General features: G+C 38.0%; 1 protein-coding gene across 4 annotated transcripts in view; it reads right to left on the reverse strand.

Moving 5' to 3' along the window:
* The window catches only part of LOC114363987 (SH3 domain-containing kinase-binding protein 1), a 41619-nt gene that overhangs the window by 16779 nt on the left and 4467 nt on the right, over window positions 1–20373 (reverse strand). For 2 of the 4 annotated variants that reach the window (XM_028319960.1, XM_028319961.1), the window contains 3 exons: window positions 16102–16207; window positions 14197–14329; window positions 4213–4395 (listed from right to left, as the gene is read on the reverse strand). In XM_028319960.1, the coding sequence (XP_028175761.1) occupies window positions 4213–4395; window positions 14197–14329; window positions 16102–16207 (422 nt within the window). Of the gene's footprint in view, window positions 1–4212; window positions 4396–14196; window positions 14330–16101; window positions 16208–18329; window positions 18431–19942; window positions 20125–20373 lie in introns of those variants that run through there. The other 2 variants (XM_028319964.1, XM_028319962.1) reach the window with 2 other exon arrangements.

Genomic DNA, 20373 nt, shown 5'->3' on the forward strand with positions numbered 1-20373 from the left:
GGTGATTAGTGATCGATACTGATGTCAAAAATGCAATCAGTAAAATTTTTGTCTGTCTGTCTGTATGTTCCTTATAGAAACAAAAACTACTCGACGGATTTTAACGAAACTTGGTACAATTATTCTTCATACTCCTGGGCAGGTTATAGGATACTTAGGAATTCCCACGGGAACGGGAATTAGCGGGAAAATCCTTTTGTATGAAAAATCTAAACCGCTTAAGTTAGACGCTTGAAAATTGGCATGCAGGTACCTTAGTAAACTTAAAGCTTAGTTACAATTACAACAGGATATTGCAAAATTCCCACGGAAACGGGAGTTAGCGGGAAAAAACCTTTGTATGAAAAAATCTAAACCGCGTAAGATAGACGCTTGAAATTTGGCATGCAGGTACCTTAGTAAACTTAAAGCTTAGTTACAACAGGATATTGCAAAATTCCCACGGGAACGGGAGTTAGCGGGAAAAAAAATTGTATGAAAAAATCTGAACCGCGTAAGATAGATGAAGGGGGGGTAAAACGAGATCCACGCGTACGAAGTCGCGGGCGGCCACTAGTATACAAATAAAATAATTAGCAGGTCACGTAGAGTTTCATTGATAACCGCTAAAAGACCTAGAAGTAGATTTATTTATCAGTTACATGGCGTGAATTACTAGACACGTACTTTATTATTTAAATACATACTTTGATTTCAGTATTCACTAAAATATATTCCCTGTAAATTATTTCGTAGGATACTGTGTAGCAAATAATCATATATTATGCTTATTTTAACAACTTTTGAATGATTTTTTTAACTTTTGAGTTAAAAAAATCACAAACTTCCGGGACACAACCACATCCTACACAAGGACAAGAAACGTTCACAAACTCACTTTCTACACCCATTTTCGTCACTGAACACGAATCAAGGAAACGTTATCGAGAATTCGAGTTTGTCACGACACAAGACACAACATCAGCTCGGCTCTGAGGCAACTAGATATAAAAAGATCGAAACGCAAGCGCGAGCGCGGATCGTCGTGAGTTGAGTTACGCAAAATCACGACTACGCTTGCAACCTTCATGAGAAATGTCAATAGCAAAACGTCGAATGCTAAGCTGGAGTGGGCGGAGTGTTTACTAACATAACTTGCGCGGATGGTACTTAACACGGGCGGTATGGCAACGAAAACATAACAACAAACAAAAATATTCGTAACGATGATCAAAATACTTGGTAAGTTCATTTTATGACATTTTATTTATATTAATATTTTATGGCACCACTTTTGTGATCGAGCATTAGCACAAAATAATCTGGCAACACTTTTTTGCATTGCCATAATATAAATACCATTATTACTAAAACACCCGGTGCGAAGTAAATCTAAAATAACTATAAGTTCGACCAGTCAAGGTCTTTTGGAAGTAGGTTTGCAATGTTGCAGAAATGCTAATCACTAGTTAGTGTTTTGAATTTGAATATTCGACTGTTTGGCAATAAATATCGAAAACCATATCCCTTCTTTCCGAAGCTGCGTATACATGTGATAAATAAGGAAACGTTCTTCAGGATAATTATGTAGTAACAATTAGTTCTGTATTAGGTCTCCATTTGGTAAATTATTACAAGGTCTTCAGTACAACAGTAGTTTGTGACACACATTAGCATAATAATTAATAACATAGCGAAAGAATGGTAGTTTTAGTGCAAAGTTTATCTAAATTCCAAATAACATTCTGAGTGAGTAGTGTTCCAATAACAAAGGCATTTATGTCGATTTGGGCTGTTTAAAGACAATAGCTTCATTTGTTCGCGTGTGTCTGTATAATTAACCGATAAAGAATGTGAGGCAATCTTTTTACATATAAAACCGACAGTCGACAGTGATCTGAACAAATGACTGTCGCCTAAAAAGTGACGCATTGTTTTATGACAAGATCGGAGACATTAAACATTAACATTACAGTCAGCGTGAAATAGTTCGTGACACCCAAAGTAGGCAAAAAGTTCGCAACACGTCTTTGTGACAATTGGAATAAGGTTGTATTGTCAACTTTTTGGACACTTTTGTTGTCAACAAGTATGTGAAAAGCTGACTGTAACTGTACCTACTGGTGCGGGAGGCGCAGGACCGGTCTTTGTGGAAATCCTTGGGCTTTGTCCAGCAGTGGACGTGTTTTGGCTGAAACGAACGAACGAACAAACCAACATTGACAACGACTGTCTATGTAACTAGTGATTATGTATGAGTAAACCTAAGTAAAGAAATGTTATGGAAACTCAAACAGTTGAATCTCTTTTCGAGTCTATTTTATCATTAATGCATTTACAATATCGTCAGTTTCTATTGGCACCTATAAACTTTAACAAGTCGCCTGCAAAAATGACAAAGAATAACGCATTGTTTGTACTCTGCGAACTTTAAATGTGCTTATTTATAGGCGAATGCATGTGAAAACTGTGCTGCTTTTTCTTATGGGTCGAGCATAATAAAACAATGTATGTGTTTCCCGTTAGGCCGGATATTTTCTCACAGCTTTGGCACGCACGTTAAAGTAAACGTTCCCCATATAGATCGTAATTCACAAGTATAGTGAACTATTATTAGATGTTCTTTGAATGTAGGCAATGTAGCCGTAAAATTCTGTGAATGTAACCGTAAAATGTAGTTGAGGTATTCTAAAAGCCATTCAATCAAAAGCATTTCCAGCGTAGGATAACACTCATGTGACTTGGGAGTTTGAATCCTCTGTGTGAATATATCCCATAATTATTTTGAAAAATCATTTTCGTCATATTTGTGCTAATAAAGGGCATATCCTTCAAAACAGTGGTTATTGTTGATGGAAATATAATTATGTAGAAAGATGATACCGATAAACATAAGCAATATATTGATATCTTAATGAATTCTAGTGATATGGTATAGTTTTATTGTGAAACTATACATTGTTCTCATTATTACACCAATAGATTCCACAAAGACGCATAGTCGTATCTACTCTGTTCTGTGTCTGTACAAAGTACATATTTTTTGTGACTTTTTTATTTACGTATAAAAAGACTACACTAGTCCACATTATAGTTTCAAAGCAGTTTTACTAAAGTCGGCGGCACTGACTCTATGGCCCGCCAGTGGCGCCGCCTAGCGAGTGCTGAAGCGATAGGACTTAATTTTGAATTAACCAGAATGGCGCCACTTTCGTCTCTGAATAACTCCCAGTCTCAAAGATGACTAGCGAGCGCAAATGAGGTAGCAACAGTAGCTACTATGTAAACGTTACCTGCAAAAGTTATCGGGAAATAACCCCTGTCGGCCATGTAGCACATCCTTGGAGACAAACATCACTATGGCGCCATCGCTATTGTGGACTCTTTAACTAAGACTATAGATGTGACAGTGGCATTACCTGCTGGCAGCATCTGCACAAAGTTATCAGGGAATATCCGGCACATCCTTAGAAACGATCGCCACTATGTCCCCTTCAGCTAGTATGAGCTCATCAATTGTGAGCTAGTATACTAAGCTACAGCTGTGATATTTTTCGCCGCGCCACCAGCCGCGGTCCGGCGCGTCCTTAGAGACGATCGTCACTATGTCCCCTTCAGCTAGCGTAAGCCATTATGGACTCAACTACTAAAGCTATAAGTGTGATTATGGCATTACCTGCTGGCAGCATCTGCACGAAGTTATCAGGGAACAACCCCTGCCGGCCGAGTAGCTCGCCGCGCCACCAGCCGCGGTCCGGCGCGTCCTTAGAGACGATCGTCACTATGTCCCCTTCAGCTAGTATGAATGAGCTCATCTATTGCGAGCTAGTATACTAAGCTACAGTTGTGTTGTGACCGTGATATTTACCAGCTGGCAGCATCTGCACAAATTTGTCAGGGAATAGTCCCTGTCGGCCGAGTAGCTCGCCGCGCCACCAGCCGCGGTCCGGCGCGTCCTTAGAGACGATCGTCACTATGTCCCCTTCAGCCAGTGTGAGACATTATGGACTCTTTAACTAAGACTATAGGGGTGACAATGGCATTACCTGCTGGCAGCATCTGCACAAAGTTATCGGGGAACAACCCCTGTCGGCCGTGTAGCTCGCCGCGCCACCAGCCGCGGTCCGGCACGTCCTTAGAGACGATCGTCACTATGTCCCCTTCAGCTAGTATGAATGAGCTCATCTATTGCGAGCTAGTATACTAAGCTACAGCTGTGACCGTGATATTTACCTGCTGGCAGCATCTGCACAAAGTTGTCAGGGAATAATCCCTGCCGGCCGAGTAGCTCGCCGCGCCACCAGCCGCGGTCCGGCGCGTCCTTTGAGACGATCGTCACTATGTCCCCTTCAGCCAGTGTGAGCTCGTCGTCGTTTACTGCTGTGTACGGGAACAGCACTCGGCATTGCTCTTTCACTGTGGAATAAATAACAATTTTTAGTGTCATCCTACTATAATATTATAAATGCGAAAGTTTGGATGTCATGATGTCTGGATGTTTGGATGTCTGGATGTCTGGATGTTTGTTACTCTTTCACGCAAAAACTACTGAACGGATTTTGTTGAAACTTTACCGTATTACTGTTTATAACCCAGATTAACATATAGGCTATAATTTATGACGATCTGTGACATACTAAATTTCAGGCGGGTGAAGCCGCGGGCAAAAGCTAGTCTTTAATAAAGTTATGGGAGGATATTAAATTTTGTCACTGTGACTCATAAAGTCTGTCTAGTGCAGGGGTTTCCAAAGTGAGTGTGTCTAGGGTTTGTACCCGGGTTATCCCGGAACCGAAAGAACCGGGAAAACCCGGGTTTTTTCGACAGCTTAAGAACCGGGTTTTAAAAATTCAAAACCCGGTTCTTTCGGTACTTTCGGGTTTTGCATAGTTGTCTAAAATATGTTATAGGTATTAGGCATGAGTCGTCACAAGAAAATTGCGAACGTATAGAGAACCTAAAGATATCAGATTAGCTACTAATAAAGGTTACCTACTTATTGGTTTTGTACTTTGTTTTTTTTTTATGAAATATGTAAATATTTTAAGCATTTTTCTTACAATTTTTTTAAATCACTGGCACATTTTTTTTGTGCTTACGCTGCGACAGGTTATACAGAAGATTGAGGACTATAACTTGCCACCATAGCTGGGCACCGTTAATCAAATAGTTAACTTCGTTAATCGTTAAACCGTTAATAAAAAAATTAACTTCGTTAAACGTTAAAACGTTACATTTCACAAGATTTAACGCAAGTTAACGTTAATCGTTAATCCGTTAACACATGATAATAAAACGAAAAAAATCATTGTATGCAAGGTTCAAATGATTTCGAAAGCTTGTATCGCACATGGAATTTATTCCTCTTTTTTAGGGTTCCGTAGCCAAATGGCAAAAAACGGAACCCTTATAGATTCGTCATGTCTGTCTGTCCGTCCGTATGTCACAGCCATTTTTTTCCGAAACTATAAGAGCTATACTGTTGAAACTTGGTAGGTAGATGTATTCTGTGAACGGCATTAAGATTTTGATGCAAAAATAAAAAAAATATTGGGGGCTCCCCGTCCCCATACTTAGAACGGAAACTCAAAAATTTTTTTTTCATCAAACATACGTGTGGGGTATCTATGGATAGGTCTTCAAAAATGATATCGAGGTTTCTAAAATATTTTTTTTCTAAATCGAATAGTTTGCGTGACAGACGCTTCCAAAGTGGAAAAAAGTTGGTTTCCCCCCCCTCTCTAACTTCTAAAATTTGAGTTTGAAAAATCTAAAAAAAACATGATGTAGGTACATTACTATAAAAACTACCAACGAAAATTGTTTTGAACGAGATCTAGTAAGTAGTTTTTTTTAATACCTTGTAAATCGTAAACCGCTTAAATTACCGCGTAATCTTTCATACAAATAACTTAAAGGACATCACCCATTTTGGTCCAAAATCAAAAGTGCCGGCCAAAAAATAAAAGTGCTGTATTCTGATAGAATACGTCCGCCTTAGCATTTATTACTATGGCACCAAAGCTGTAGCACCACTGTGCATCGTGGTATTTGAGTTCTAAAAATATATGAAAACGACTGACTTTGATCTCAAATACTACGACGCACAGTGGTGCTACAGCTTTGGTGTCATAGTAACAAATGCTAAGGCGGACGTATTCTGTCAGAATACAGCACTTTTTTTTTATTGGCCGACACTTTTGATTTTGAACAAAAAATGTATGAATCGTCGATGAATTTTAGATCTCAAATACTCGACGCACAGTGGTGCTACAGCTTTGGTGCCATAGTAACAAATGCTAAGGCGGACGTATTCTGTCAGAATACAGCACTTTTTTTTTTTTGGCCGACACTTTTGATTTTGAACAAAAAATGTATGAATAGTCGATGACTTTTAGATCTCAAATACTCGACGCACAGTGGAGCTACGGCTTTGGTGCCATAGTAACAAATGCTAAGGCAGACGTATTCTGTCAGAATACAGCACTTTTTTTTGTTGGCCGGCACTTTTGATTTTGGACCAAAAATATATGAAACGTGGATGATGTCCTTTAAAAAAAATAATTTCCGACACGCACTTGGCCGGTTTTTTTGTTTGCGCTACAAGCTTTCGAAATTATTTGAACCTTTCATAAGTACAATTATTTTTTTTTCGTTTTAGTACAACTGCATTTCAGAATAAAAGCTTGTTTTTAAAAAAGTTTTTTAATTATTATAATTTTATTTTACACTTTTTAGTAGTATCTCAATCTCAGAGCCTTGGTTCAATTACAATACAATTTAGCACCAAAGTTCTCGAAAAGACAAATCCAGCAAACCCAAACTCGATAAGTTTCCACCGTTTCGTTTAGGAATTCCTATGGCCACCTCCTGACTCCATCATCAGGACCCTGAACATCATCTAGTACTAAAGTGCTCAAAAAGACAAATCCAACGAACCCAAATTCGATGCGATGCCGCCGTTTCATTTAGGAGTTCCTATGGCCACCTCATGACTCCATCATCAGACCAGCTCAATGGTACCATAACATTGCATTGTCATCGTACTTACATAAGTATACCAAATTTCAGCTCAATCGGTTGAGGAAAACTGGTCTTAAATTCAGTTGCAAGAGTTCTCCCACACATACTTACAAGTGTCGTTAGTGATCAGGTTACAAAAACTGTTGTTTTGGGTTCTGGAAGTTCTGGAAGCCCGAACGTACTTGTCAGAACGCTTTTTTCTAGCGTTTTTCAGCGTGCTTTTGGTAAATAGTAGGTACTGGATTAACGGATTAACGGACTTAGGATAATTTAACGGAAGTTAACGAGTCCGTTAACATGTTTTAAAGTTAACTTAAAAGTTAATCCGTTAATAGAAATGTTAACTTCGTTAATTAACGATTAACGGATTAACGAGTTAATGCCCAGCTATGCTTGCCACTATGCTTGGCGTTCGTAGACTATGAGAAGGTCTTCGATTCGATCGGGTCTTGGGCAGTGTTTACAGTCTCTTCAGCGGTGCCGTATTGACTATCGGTATATCGAGGTGCTGAAGTGCTTGTACAAAAACGCCACCATGTCGGTCCGAGTACAGGAGCAGAGCACGAGGACGATTCCTCTGCAGTGAGGCGTAAGGCAGGGATATGTTCACCACTGCATTGGAAGACGCTTTCAAACTCCTTGAATGGAAAGGATTCGGCATAAACATTAATGGCGAGTACATCACTCACCTTCGGTTTGCCCACGATACTGATTGTGGTCATGGCAGAATCGTTGTAAGATCTTGGCACAATGCTCAAAGACCTTAATCGAGTTTCCTAACAGGTAGGCCTGAGGATGAATATGGACAAAACAAAGCTTATGTCCAATGTCCATGTTGCGCCCTACCCAGTTTCGGTTGGGAGCTCAATCCTCGAGATTGTTGACTGTTCACCACTGCATTGGAAGACGCTTTCAAACTCCTTGAATGGAAAGGATTCGGCATAAACATTAATGGCGAGTACATCACTCACCTTCGGTTTGCCCACGATACTGATTGTGGTCATGGCAGAATCGTTGTAAGATCTTGGCACAATGCTCAAAGACCTTAATCGAGTTTCCTAACAGGTAGGCCTGAGGATGAATATGGACAAAACAAAGCTTATGTCCAATGTCCATGTTGCGCCCTACCCAGTTTCGGTTGGGAGCTCAATCCTCGAGATTGTTGACAAGTATGTCTACCTCGGACAAACGATCCAGCTAGGTAGGTCGAATTTCGAAAAGGGGGTCAATCGTCGAATCCAACTCGGCTAGGCAGCGTTCGGGAAACTACGCAACATCTTTTCATCCAAAATACCTCAGTGCCTGAAGACGAAAGTCTACAACCAATGTGTGTTACCAGTGATGACTTATGGCTCGGAAACGTGGCCTCTCACTATAGGCCTTATACAGAAGCTCAAAGTTGCACAGCGTGCTATGGAGAGCAGTGGCGGATTTACAAATTTGCCGCTAGTAGGCCATTCAATTTTTGCCGCCCCTACTGACTTTTGAAAATCAATACGTTAGTTTAATCCCGTTATTAGTATGATTGTGAACTTAATGATATTTCTGTCAGTTACTAGATTATTATTGCAACCCACTATGTACTGAAGAGTATAATGTTGACCTAAAAACAGGAGCATGTACTAAACATAAGGTGGGGAAAGGCATGTCTTAAAAATACCTACACTATATGAACACAGACAAAATAATGTGTGGTCAGTAAACATTGTCTTTGTTAAATATTTTTTATTGCACTTAACAGTAAAAACAATACAAACAATTTCTATTAATTTCTGTTGGTTTCTATAAAATAAAAAAAAATAAAAAATATAACATGTTAACAATCCATTTATTGGTGACAGACAATGAGATCAAATAAATTTTACATTATTTTCTTGCGAGATTTTAAATTTGCTAAATCATTAATTATAATTATCGTCGTATGAAATCTTTTTCATGAGTTCTGACTCTATGCACAAAAGAGATAAAGCATTAAGCTTTTCTTGACTTAAAGTAGATCGTAGATAGTTTTTAACCCGTTAAGCTTCTCTCACCTGAACAATTTGTCACCGGTGTGCACAGAGCCATGCGAAGTGCTATATCCAGTATAATTAGCTAAGAACTACTTAAAGGTAAACAGAAAGACCAAGGCTTGGTAATACTGGGTGGCCCAGAAGAAAATTCACTTTTGAAAATTCAAAGAAACGAAAACTGTACCTACATTTTTATTATAGAACTTTAACTATTGCAATTTAAAGAAAATTTATTTTTAAATTTACCTTTATTAAATTACATCGCCCAGGTGATTTCCTTGACGTTTACAACATTCGATCAACATACATCAAAATCTTGGAATGCGTTCGTCAGAATTACCTCGAAACCTATTTTTAATTTTTTGCCGAATGCTCAGCTTCAGTTGTTGCATGGTTGTTGGATTATAAAAGTACCTATACTCTATTTTTAATGTAACTCCACAAAAAATAATTTTCTGGAGTGAGATCAAGGCAGGTGGCCAGGAGATGTCACCCCTGCCTGAAATAATTTTTTTGTGGGAACATGGTCTCTTACCATCTAAAGGCTCTCAGTTGAAGTGTGACACGTAGCCCCATCTTGATGAAACCAAGTGCTCCGGTCATAACCTTGCGAATCTTGCCGCTTTGAAATCAAAAAGCTTTTCAGCCTACCAGTATAGCGCTCTCAAAAATTAATCATCCTTTCAATGCAACAAACCAATTAAGCTGTGGTGAAATCTCACTGCCTCTAAGAAGCGCTAATCTCATTCCAGCAGACTTCTTTTTGTGGGGTTACCTTTTGAGCAGAGTATACTCTAATAATCCAAAAACTCTGCAGCATTCATCCATCCTGAATCCATTTTGAGGTAACTCTAACGAAAGTTTTCCAAAATTTTGATGTATGTTGACCGAATGTTGTAAACGTCAAGGGAATCACATGTACGATAAAATTTATAAAAGAAAGTAAATTTTAAAATAAATTGCACTAAATTTCCTTTAAATTTCAATAGCTAAAGTTCTACAAAAATGTACAGTTTTCGTTTCCTTGAATTTTCAAAAGTGAATTTTCTTCTGGGCCACCCTGTAAAACAATATCCTACACGAAGTTGTGGAGAGATGGTGCTCGTGCTAGGCTCCGAAGATCCTGTGTTACGAGTTTTTTATTTTATTTTTTATTGAAACGCTATTGGAATATTTTAAAATTCATGATCACATAAGTACCTAAACGTGTCCCAAAATTCAAGGATAAGCCGGCGCCGCAGGATGGACATAGTCATGACTACTTTAGGAAAAATAAGAAAAAAAATCTATCTCAATTATTTTTTAAGTTACACAATAAATTATGAAATTCGTCGAAAATTGACACCCCTTATGATATTTTACATTACCACGACCACAATTTTTCAAATACTTCTGTTTTTTTGTTTGTATCGGCAACTTAAGTAGTGCTGCTGTCCTCTCCAATTCTCAAAACCCTCAGAATCCTTGCAGTTTTTACACAAAAGTTAATCAAAATATGATATTTCCTTAAAATTTTGAACGATTTTTACTTTCACTCCACTTTGACTCGTCCTTTTCTAATAAAACAGTATGAACACTACTGCGGCAAGTTTTTTATAAAGTTGCCGCAACTATCCAAGATTCCAAAATGGTATAATACTCTAAGAAAACTAGTCGCAATAAAAATATGCGTACCATTTTTACAAGCACTTCGCTTGTTAGTTAGTATGGGATAAATCTTGCAATTAAATTTAAAACCAGTTCTCCTCAACCAATTGAGCTGAAATTTGGTATACTTATGTAAGTACGATGACATTGCAATATTATGGTATCATTGAGCTGGATGGAGTCTGGAGGTGGCCATAGGAACTTCTAAACGAAACGGCGGAATCGCATCTAGTTTGGGTTCGTTGAATATCTTTTCGAGCACTTTAGTGCTAGATGATGTCCAGGGTCCTGATGATGAAGTCAAGAGGTGGCCAGGAGCTGGCCAAAGGAACTCCTAATCGAAATGGCGAAAGATTATCGAGTTTGGGTTCGTTGGATTTGACTTCCCGAGCACTTGGACCATGAAATTGAGAAACAACTAAAAAGTGTAAAATAAAGTTATAATAAAAAAAAACTTTTTTAAAAACAAGCATTAATGCGAAATTTAACGAAAGAATTTAACGATAAAAATAATTGTATGCAAGGTTCAAATAATTTCGAAAGTTTGTAGCGCAAACAGAAAAAAAGAGGAATAAATTCCATGCGCGATTATAACTTTATTTTAAACTTTTTAGTTGTTTCTCAATCTCATGGCCCAAGTGCCCGAGAAGACAAACCCAACGAACCCAAACTCGATAAGCTTCCACTATTTCGTTTAGGAGTTCCTATGGCCAGCTCCTGGCCACCTCTTGACTTCATCATCAGGATCCTGGACATCATCTAGCACCAAAGTGCTTGAAAAGACAAATCTAACGAACCTAAACTAGATGCAATTCCGCCGTTTCATTTAGAAGTTCCTATGGCCACCTCCAGACTCCATCCAGCTCAATGATACCATAATATTGCATTGTCATCGTACTTACATAAGTATACCAAATTTCAGCTCAATTGGTTGAGGAGAACTGGTTTTAAATTTAATTGCAAGATTTATCCCATACTAACTAACAAGCGAAGTGCTTGTAAAAATGGTACGCATATTTTTATTGCGACTAGTTTTCTTAGAGTATTATACCATTTTGGAATCTTGGATAGTTGCGGCAACTTTATAAAAAACTTGCCGCAGTAGTGTTCATACTGTTTTATTACAAAACGACGAGTCAAAGTGGAGTGAAAGTAAAAATCGTTTAAAATTTTAAGGAAATATCATATTTTGATTAACTTTTGTGTAAAAACTGCAAGGATTCTGGGGGTTTTAAGAATTGCAGTGGACAGCAGCACTACTTAAGTTGCCAATACCAACAAAAAAACAGAAGTATTTGAAAAATTGTAGTCGTGGTAATGTAAAATATCATAAGGGGTGTCAATTTTCGACGAATTTCATAATTTATTGTGTAACTTAAAAAATAATTGAGATAGATTTTTTTTCTTATTTTTCCTAAAGTAGTAATGACTATGTCCATCCTGCGGCGCCGGCTTATCCTTGAATTTTGGGACACGTTGTATATTACAGTGCGTTTATTAATCGTTTATTTATATATGGATTGTGTATACCTACGTATAATTATAATTTTTTTTTGTAAAAAAAAATAATTACGTATTTTGCCGCCCCTCTAAATCTGCCGCCCTAGGCACTGGCCTACTTGGCCTATTGGTAAATCCGCCACTGATGGAGAGGGCTATGCTCGGTGTTTCTTTACGAGATCGAATCAGAAATGAGATTTCCTCCTTCCTTCTCCTCATTTCTATGTCAGCGGACTCAGCGGACATAGCCCGACGCGGACGCAGAACTGACGGCCGATGGGGCAGGAAGGTCCTGGAATGGAGGCCGCGTACCGGAAAACGCAGCGTGGAATGTCCACCCACAAGGTGGACCGACGACATCATAAAGGTAGCAGGGAAGCGCTGGACGCAGGCCGCTACCAATCGATCAACATGGAAAGGTTAATGTTCAGCAGTGGACGTCCTATCCTATGGTTTAAATGATGATGATGATGATATTTTTGTGTAAGAGTTGGCAACACTGACTCTTTTATTTGCTTTGCATCTGACAGTCAATATACCTATAAATAGTCAAATATATCGTTAAGTTGGATGAAAAAGACTGATTGTTGTACCTCAATTGAAAACTAATCATTTTACTTCTTTTTATTTTTGGGAGTAGAATTTAGTAAAAATAGAAAAATATTGTTAATCATGTTTGTTGATTATTCCTAGTCTATTCAAAGAAGTGTTATTTCAATAAAAAAAAACATAATCAAAATATTGTTTTTTTGGAACCGAAAGAACCGAAAAAACCGGGGCTCCCGGTTCTCATGACCACCAGACCCGAAAAACCCGGTTCCTCAAACCAGAACCGATTCTGCATTCCCTAAGTGTGTCCAAATTTCATATTGTTAGATAGATGTTTTAATTTTTGTTCATATCTACCTAACCTAAATACTATGAACTATAATATAGGTGCCTATTTCTATCGACTGTATCTTTTTCAATAAGTAGGGCGTCGTGACAAAATACTAAATATGTAACTGCGCCGCGGGATGAAAAAGATTGGGAAGCTCTGGTCTGGTGGATGGTGCATAGATATTAATTGTTATTTTGTTATTGTGGCTTAAATTGTATGGACTAGGGGTGGCAGGTATTTTGTGGCCGAACATCACAGCCGATAAATTGTGTCAAGGCTGCCAAACCTTACCTAAGGTTGTGCTAGTCCCGCGGGAAACTTTAATTATCATTTGTCACGTGAGCTGTTGCCAGTCATAATTTTGGCCAAATCGCCGAAATGTATGGAAGTTTGTCCTTGTCGCAACACTCACAACATATCGCTAGACTTTGCACTGTTACCAATATGAGGATTAATTCCAAGGGCGTGCGATGCATAAATCGCGCTGTTACTGTAAAAACCGTGACATAGTAGCCCGCGGCTTCACCCACGTAGATATCGGTAAATTATAGCGTAGTTGTAATTTCGATATAAGTTTTAACTTAAATAAAGTTTCATCAAAATTCGTACACTATTTTTTTGCGTGAAGGAGTCATAAATATCCATCCATGAACACGATATACATTTTACAAGTGATTTATTATTTAAGTAAAAGAGGTAAGTAGGTCACCAAAATTGTTGCGAAGCCCACGTAGCGTATAAAAAATCTTAATCCAAGTACAAAAGATGTTGGAAATATGGTCTTCTAATTACTATTAGGGCCACGAGGCCCGAGAGATGGTGAACGATCAACATCTCTGAATTAAGTGTCATGTAGGCTACTCGAAGCTTAAAGTCACGAGTAGCAACGAAACCATGACACTGACAAAACTTTGACGCACTAAAATAGTGTTATTCAGGAAATAACTTCTTAGAACTTTAGTCAGAGATCGCGAAAGAGGCCCTGCGGGGTTACTCCGAAAAGCGATATCCGAAGTTTTGAATGTTGCCATCCCTCTCGCGCAAAGCGAGATGCCAGCATGAGCGACAGTGACAGTCTTATCGATAGACCCGAAACTACGTAAAAATTATTTCGGAGTAGCCCCCCTAAGATTGAGAAATGGTTATTACACTCACCAGGCTTGGGGGGCAACGCGGGCGCTGGCTCGAAGGGCGGCGCCGGCTGCGGCGGGTCGAGCATCACCACGAAGTTGGACGGGAACACGCCCACGCGGCCCTGCCGCCGGCCCTGCCACCAGCCTTCCTCTACCTGGGGAACATAATACAATGTTACATTCCATTTCACAGTAAAGACTTGACTTAAGGTCCTATGTCCCCTAGAAGGGGCAGAGGGCGTCCACAACAGTCCTCCATCGCGTTCGGTCTTGAGCCTCGCGTTTGATCTCGCTCCAGGTCTTGCCGATTTTCTTCGCCTCGTCTGCTACAGTGCGCTTGGGGCGAGTACGCTCACAGTAAAGACCGTATTATCAAAGGCATAAACGCATAATCGATGTAAGGGGTTAGTGGAGGAGATAGTATTAAGGGATTTTCCGATCTAACGGGATCGAACTAGAGTTTATTTTGTCGGGAAGAAACCTCAATACATACGCAAGGACAAGGTTTATTTTATCCATATTAAATAAAGTAATTTATTGGTTTAGCTTTTAGACCTAATTTTATCCGGTTTCCTATTTTTTCTGGTTTACTTGTTAAGCGTGGAAACCAAAAACGATCGGCATTGATAAGATTCCGCATTGCCTTCATCTTCATCAATCTTTACTTGGGAGTTTTATTCGGAGCCGCTGCCGCAACTAATAAAGCAACCCTACCTTACAAATAGGGATATTACCACCACTAACCAAAAGGATGGTTCAACAGATAGCACGCCTAATTTTCTGCATTTATTTCAAACTAGACAAAACAAGATTTGAAATATTTACTTTTATATTTCTTGGACAGTCGCAACGACTGAGAAAGTCTTGCGGTGACGCTACTAGTGTTAAAACCGCTTGATTGCAAAAAATCTGGAGTATCTTTGATCATAGAAGTGCAAGCAGTTCTGCGGTTCACCGATTATAGGTTAATTTCACTTTCTCTAAACTGGACACTTTCTTCAAAACTAATAAAGATAGCCACTGCAATCGGCGAATTGTATGCTTTCAAAATATGTAATCATTAAGGAAAAATCAACCTTAGTTAGGGTGCATAAAGACTGGGAATGCTCTACTAAAGTTCAACGCACTAACAAGTAAACATTGACGAGCAAACATAGCTTATTATTTGTCATTTCGCCATAACTTTAGGGTGATTGCACTCTATATTTCACTTGATACTTTAGGAGGGGAAGCGCGTCGGGAATCGAAATAAATTAGAAAGCCCGAATTGTCATTCGATTCATACGAGGGAAGGAAGCGGCGAATCATCGTTACTCGTTAGCCACTTGCGAGTGAGTCATTGTTTAAAGGCCTGTTGTCTCGGTTCGCGGGAAACTCTAGATTTTATCGGTCGCGTCATGTCAATACAGTCATTTACACGTAATTAATACAATGGAACATAAAGCAGACGCCTTTCTAGGCGTAAAATTATGATTTTGCATTTTAGTTTTACTGGCACTGATTAAGCCGGTCATAAGTTTTTCATTACACTTCTCAATCCGAAAGACTTATTTATAGTAAGGTGTTAAAGTACCCTGCTCTGAGCGTCTAGAAAACGTGTATAATCAGACAGCTTTAGTCGGTCTTGGGAACATGATAAGAGAACAATAGACGTGTTTCCATTCCCTATAGCTTTATGGGGAGCTCGGATTTCCACAAGCGTGTTATTGCGTACACTTTTGCTAATTTATTTGGAATAACTGTCTTATAATGTCTTGTCACTCGTCAGTTGCTTCAACCAGTAAGCGCAAATAAGCCTTCATTGGGCCGGTCAATCAAAACATTGAGAAAGGTGCCCCGTCGTCACTCAACTTGGTGTAAACTAATAAGGGCAGATACAATAGCCCTTATTGCACTGATCATAAAAACAACCTGTGACGTAACTCACCTCGCCAAGGACTTCAAGTACGTCTCCAACGCTGAGTGGCAGCTCGTCCGGGTTGGCCGGCTGGTAGCTGAACACCGCTCGGCACCGGCCCTGAACGCCGCCGGATCTGGTGACAAGAGACAACATCAATAAAGTATAGATAGAACATCATCATCAGTTCATTTGGTCTCTAATGCAGAAGCACGATCCTATATAATCTACTATCTACTCTATCGCATTGGGGAAACTTGTAATGAGAGAGGTTAATGAAACAAATAAAGAATTCATGGAGTCAAATGGAGGATTTAGCCTAGAATCCATCACCATGTTTGGCAGGCTTGGATGTAAAGGGTGAACTATAAGTATTAACCGTTTATTAACCCTTTCATTGGACAAGAAAATCAAATATTTTGTCTATTCCCGTTGTCCCTGCACCATTTGTCACACCAAATTGGAATCTCCGCCAGTAGAAAACAACGCTTTTGAGTTGTTCTCATTGACAGTGTCCAGCACAGGAATAAACAAAAATTTTGATTGTTTTTAGACCATAATAAATGGCAATAAAGATTAAAATAATGTGGCTATTATAACTTTAGGGTTAAGGGCACGGGCGCGGGCATTAGCACGGTAAGCCGTAAGCAGTTGGACGGATTAGGTCATGTCAGACGCCCTTTAAGGCTTACAATTAGTCTGACTGACACATTTCTGTTACACCTAACACGATAAGAAAAATACTGCAGGTAGGTATTCAAATACCAATGCAGGGATTCCCCTTTTCAAAGTTTCTTGTGGTCCGAGATGTTCCATGGCTATACCTGAGGGTAGGGGCATGAGTCTGGAGTTCTGGACTCATGACGAATCAGATGGATTAAATATAACTAGCGGATTTGAAAATTTCACTGTAACAAAACCAATACAAACGATGGATACGGTCAAATCAGGTTTTCTGGTTATAAATCTTCTGAGTCACAAAAACTTTACAAATTAATTAATTTAATTCAATGAATGATTAATTTACAAGATTAGTTCTGGTTTCTATCTGAAGCATAGTTATTAGTTATATCTCACTTTCGAAGCCAATCAATTAAAACATAAATGACTTCACAACCACGTAACTTAAAACGATTATTTATCCTTAGGTAGATACGACAAATATTAAAAATAACCTTATAACTAAGATACCATAGGAATCGTTTCTTTAAAACTTACCACGACTACCTATTATAAAACTGAACACAAGTAATGAATAATTTACTATAGGCACGTATGTGAGTCATGTTAAGTTTCGCGATCGCTAATAAATTCAAAGACAATACACACACACACGTCATTCAATAATTTACATTTTGCGACTTCCTTCTCGAATAGAAAGAAAAAAGAAAGAATTACAATTGCTTATGATAGCTGATTCTGTCGTATTTATAACTTTTGAACGCCTCGGTTTAGACTATTTTCTATTTATGGCATAGTTTTTAATTAATGCTAAAAATATAATGTATAACAAAAGAAGCCAGCTGTGCCCATTGTAATTGATCCCACGCTAGAAAATTGATTTGATGCTAAATAAATAATGATCACAAACCGGTGTTCTATTTAAATAGTCTCTCGTTATAATTCCATCAATTGTTAAGTACTTGTCACGGTTTGTGAGGCTACGAAATAAGGTTGATAATATTATATTGTTTTTTCTAATTGATTAGGGAAAGAAATTATGAAAAATGTACAGCAGGCCAGGGTGTTTGGGGCGTCAAATGCTTCTTTCCTTCTTGTCGGCCGTTTGGTGTAGTGGTTCGAAACGGACTACTATTCCGGAGGTAGCGGGTTCGATTCCCGCACAGTACAAACATTTGTGTGCATGAACATATTTGTATTAGACTGGGTGTTTTCTATGTATAATAAGTATGATTTACAAAAAAAAAGTATTTAAGTATGTTTATATCCGTTGTCTAGTACCCATAGTACAAGCTTTGCTTAGTTTGGGACTAGAAGCGCAGTGTAAAATGTCTAAGGATATTTATTTATTGGTAAGTACTTTTATTAACACAAATACATTGAGAGGAACACTAAAAATATTTTTGATTTTGATTCACATTTTGCACACCACAGTACAGTTTGGTTCCTGAGGCCTAATTATAAAACCAAATTCCCGTTTATTTTTATTTTCGGTCGCGAAATATCACACACTAAATCTGGCAACACTATTGCCATGCAAAACTGTTTGTAAAGCTGTTTTAGGTATTAAAACGTACCTCAAAGTTATTTTATTCCCAATATTGAACGTGTCTGAAATATTTTAGCAGGGCCACACAACAAACACTGAGTGAAACACCGCGTCTTATCGCCTTATCCACCGTGATAAGATACGTGCGCAATCATTAGTATTCTACTAATCGAAAAAATATTGAAATAACTAGCAAGACTCTAGTAACTTACTAATATACAAAGACGATAAAATCAAAGGTTTTTTATTGTTATCGTATCGATTAGCAAAACAACGCAGAAATATAAAAAAAGCCCGCAGCTAGCGGGTGTGCTATCACACTAATATTATAAAGGCGATAGTTTGTGAGTGTGTATGTTTGTTACTTCTTCACGTCTAAACAGCTGGAACGATTTTAATAAAATTTGGTATGGAGTTAGCTGACACCCTGGATTGGATATGGAGTTAGCAGGGCACAAGTAGTAATAGTTACAAAAATATGACAGTTTTGACCTTGGTTTGATGGAAAAATATATTTATCCTAGTTACAAACGCAAAGGTTTGAAAATAAAGCAGGAAAATCGAAAAAAAAAACAACAAAGAGTTAACCAACAGGTACCTACTTGGTCTTGTCATGCTGCCTGCTACTGCTTCTAAACAAACATGAAGTTGTATTGTATTGTGTAACTAAGTACTGTTTAATGTTGACAAAACTAAATATTTACATTGACGAAAACTTGTATTTTCAACCGACTTCAAAAAAAGGAGGAGGTTCTCAATTCGACCCGTATGTTTTTTTTTTTTTTTTTTTTTTTTTATGTTTTTTATGCGTCAGCTCCACCAAATATAAACCGCTTTTAAATAATTTTTTTTCTGGGTATAGGTAATCTCTCAAGGTTGGTCCCATTTAAATTTAATAATAAAAAAAACCACCCCCAAGGATGGAAAATTGCGGATGAACTTTTTTATACGCAATATCTCCGCCTATTATAAACCAATTAGAACGATTACTATTTTGTTGAATAGGTATTATCAAAAGGGTGGTTTCATGCGAATTTGAAGAAAATATTTCACCCCCAAGGGTGGAAAATTGGGGATGAACTTTTTTATACGCAATATCTCCGCCGATTATGAACCAATTTGAACGATTATTTTTTTGTTGAATAGGTATTATCAAAAGGGTGGTTTCATGCGAATTTGAAGAAAATTTTCACCCCCAAGGGTGGAAAATTGGGGATGAACTTTTTTATAATATACATTAAGAATATGGTCTCAATGTACTGCCTACCTTCAGTGGTAACATCAAGGTAATAATTAGTCAACTAAAAAGCAAGAAATAAGTTAAATTTTATAAAAAAAAATAAAACCGACTCCAAAAAACCTACACTAAAAAGCAGAATAATAATTACTAATTACCTACTTATTTATTAGGACGAATTATTAATATTTATGTAGGTATACCATGATTGATACTTTTGGAGTCGGTGCAGGCAAACTTTACATGTTTCATAATCTTGGCACCGACTCCAGAAGTATCAATCATGGTATACCTACATAAATATTAATAATTCGTCCTAATAAATAAGTAGGTAATTAGTAATTATTATTCTGCTTTTTAGTGTAGGTTTTTTGAAGTCGGTTTTATTTTTTTTTTGTACTTACAGCACACGGTTTTCTTACATGGTGGACTCGTACTTTAAAACAGTATCACGTAATAAATCAAGTTATAAATAAAATCACTTGATAAAAACTCACTTAATCTACCTTTTGCACGTAAAGTATGAAACATTCTAACGTTACTCCTCAACCATAATGTGTACGACAATTACATCATCTACATAAATCACATGTTATGATATGGCAACTATAAGATGCCAAGCAAACCACTGACCAAAATGACATCATAGATCGAGAACACATACTATCAATGAGTAACATGGCGATGGCTACACTCGTATTGTACGCATTAGCAAAACCAGTTTGTCAAAGGTTTGTCGTATAGTGATTTAAGTAGGCGTTGGTACTCGATTGTAGTTGATAGATCTAATTTTTGGTTTCAATTAATAATTGAAGATGTGAAGCCATTTATTAAT

This window comes from Ostrinia furnacalis, unplaced genomic scaffold, assembly GCF_004193835.3.
Source record: "Ostrinia furnacalis isolate ACB-3 unplaced genomic scaffold, ASM419383v2 OfSCF7340, whole genome shotgun sequence".
In the NCBI taxonomy this organism is placed as follows: Eukaryota; Metazoa; Arthropoda; class Insecta; order Lepidoptera; family Crambidae; genus Ostrinia; species Ostrinia furnacalis.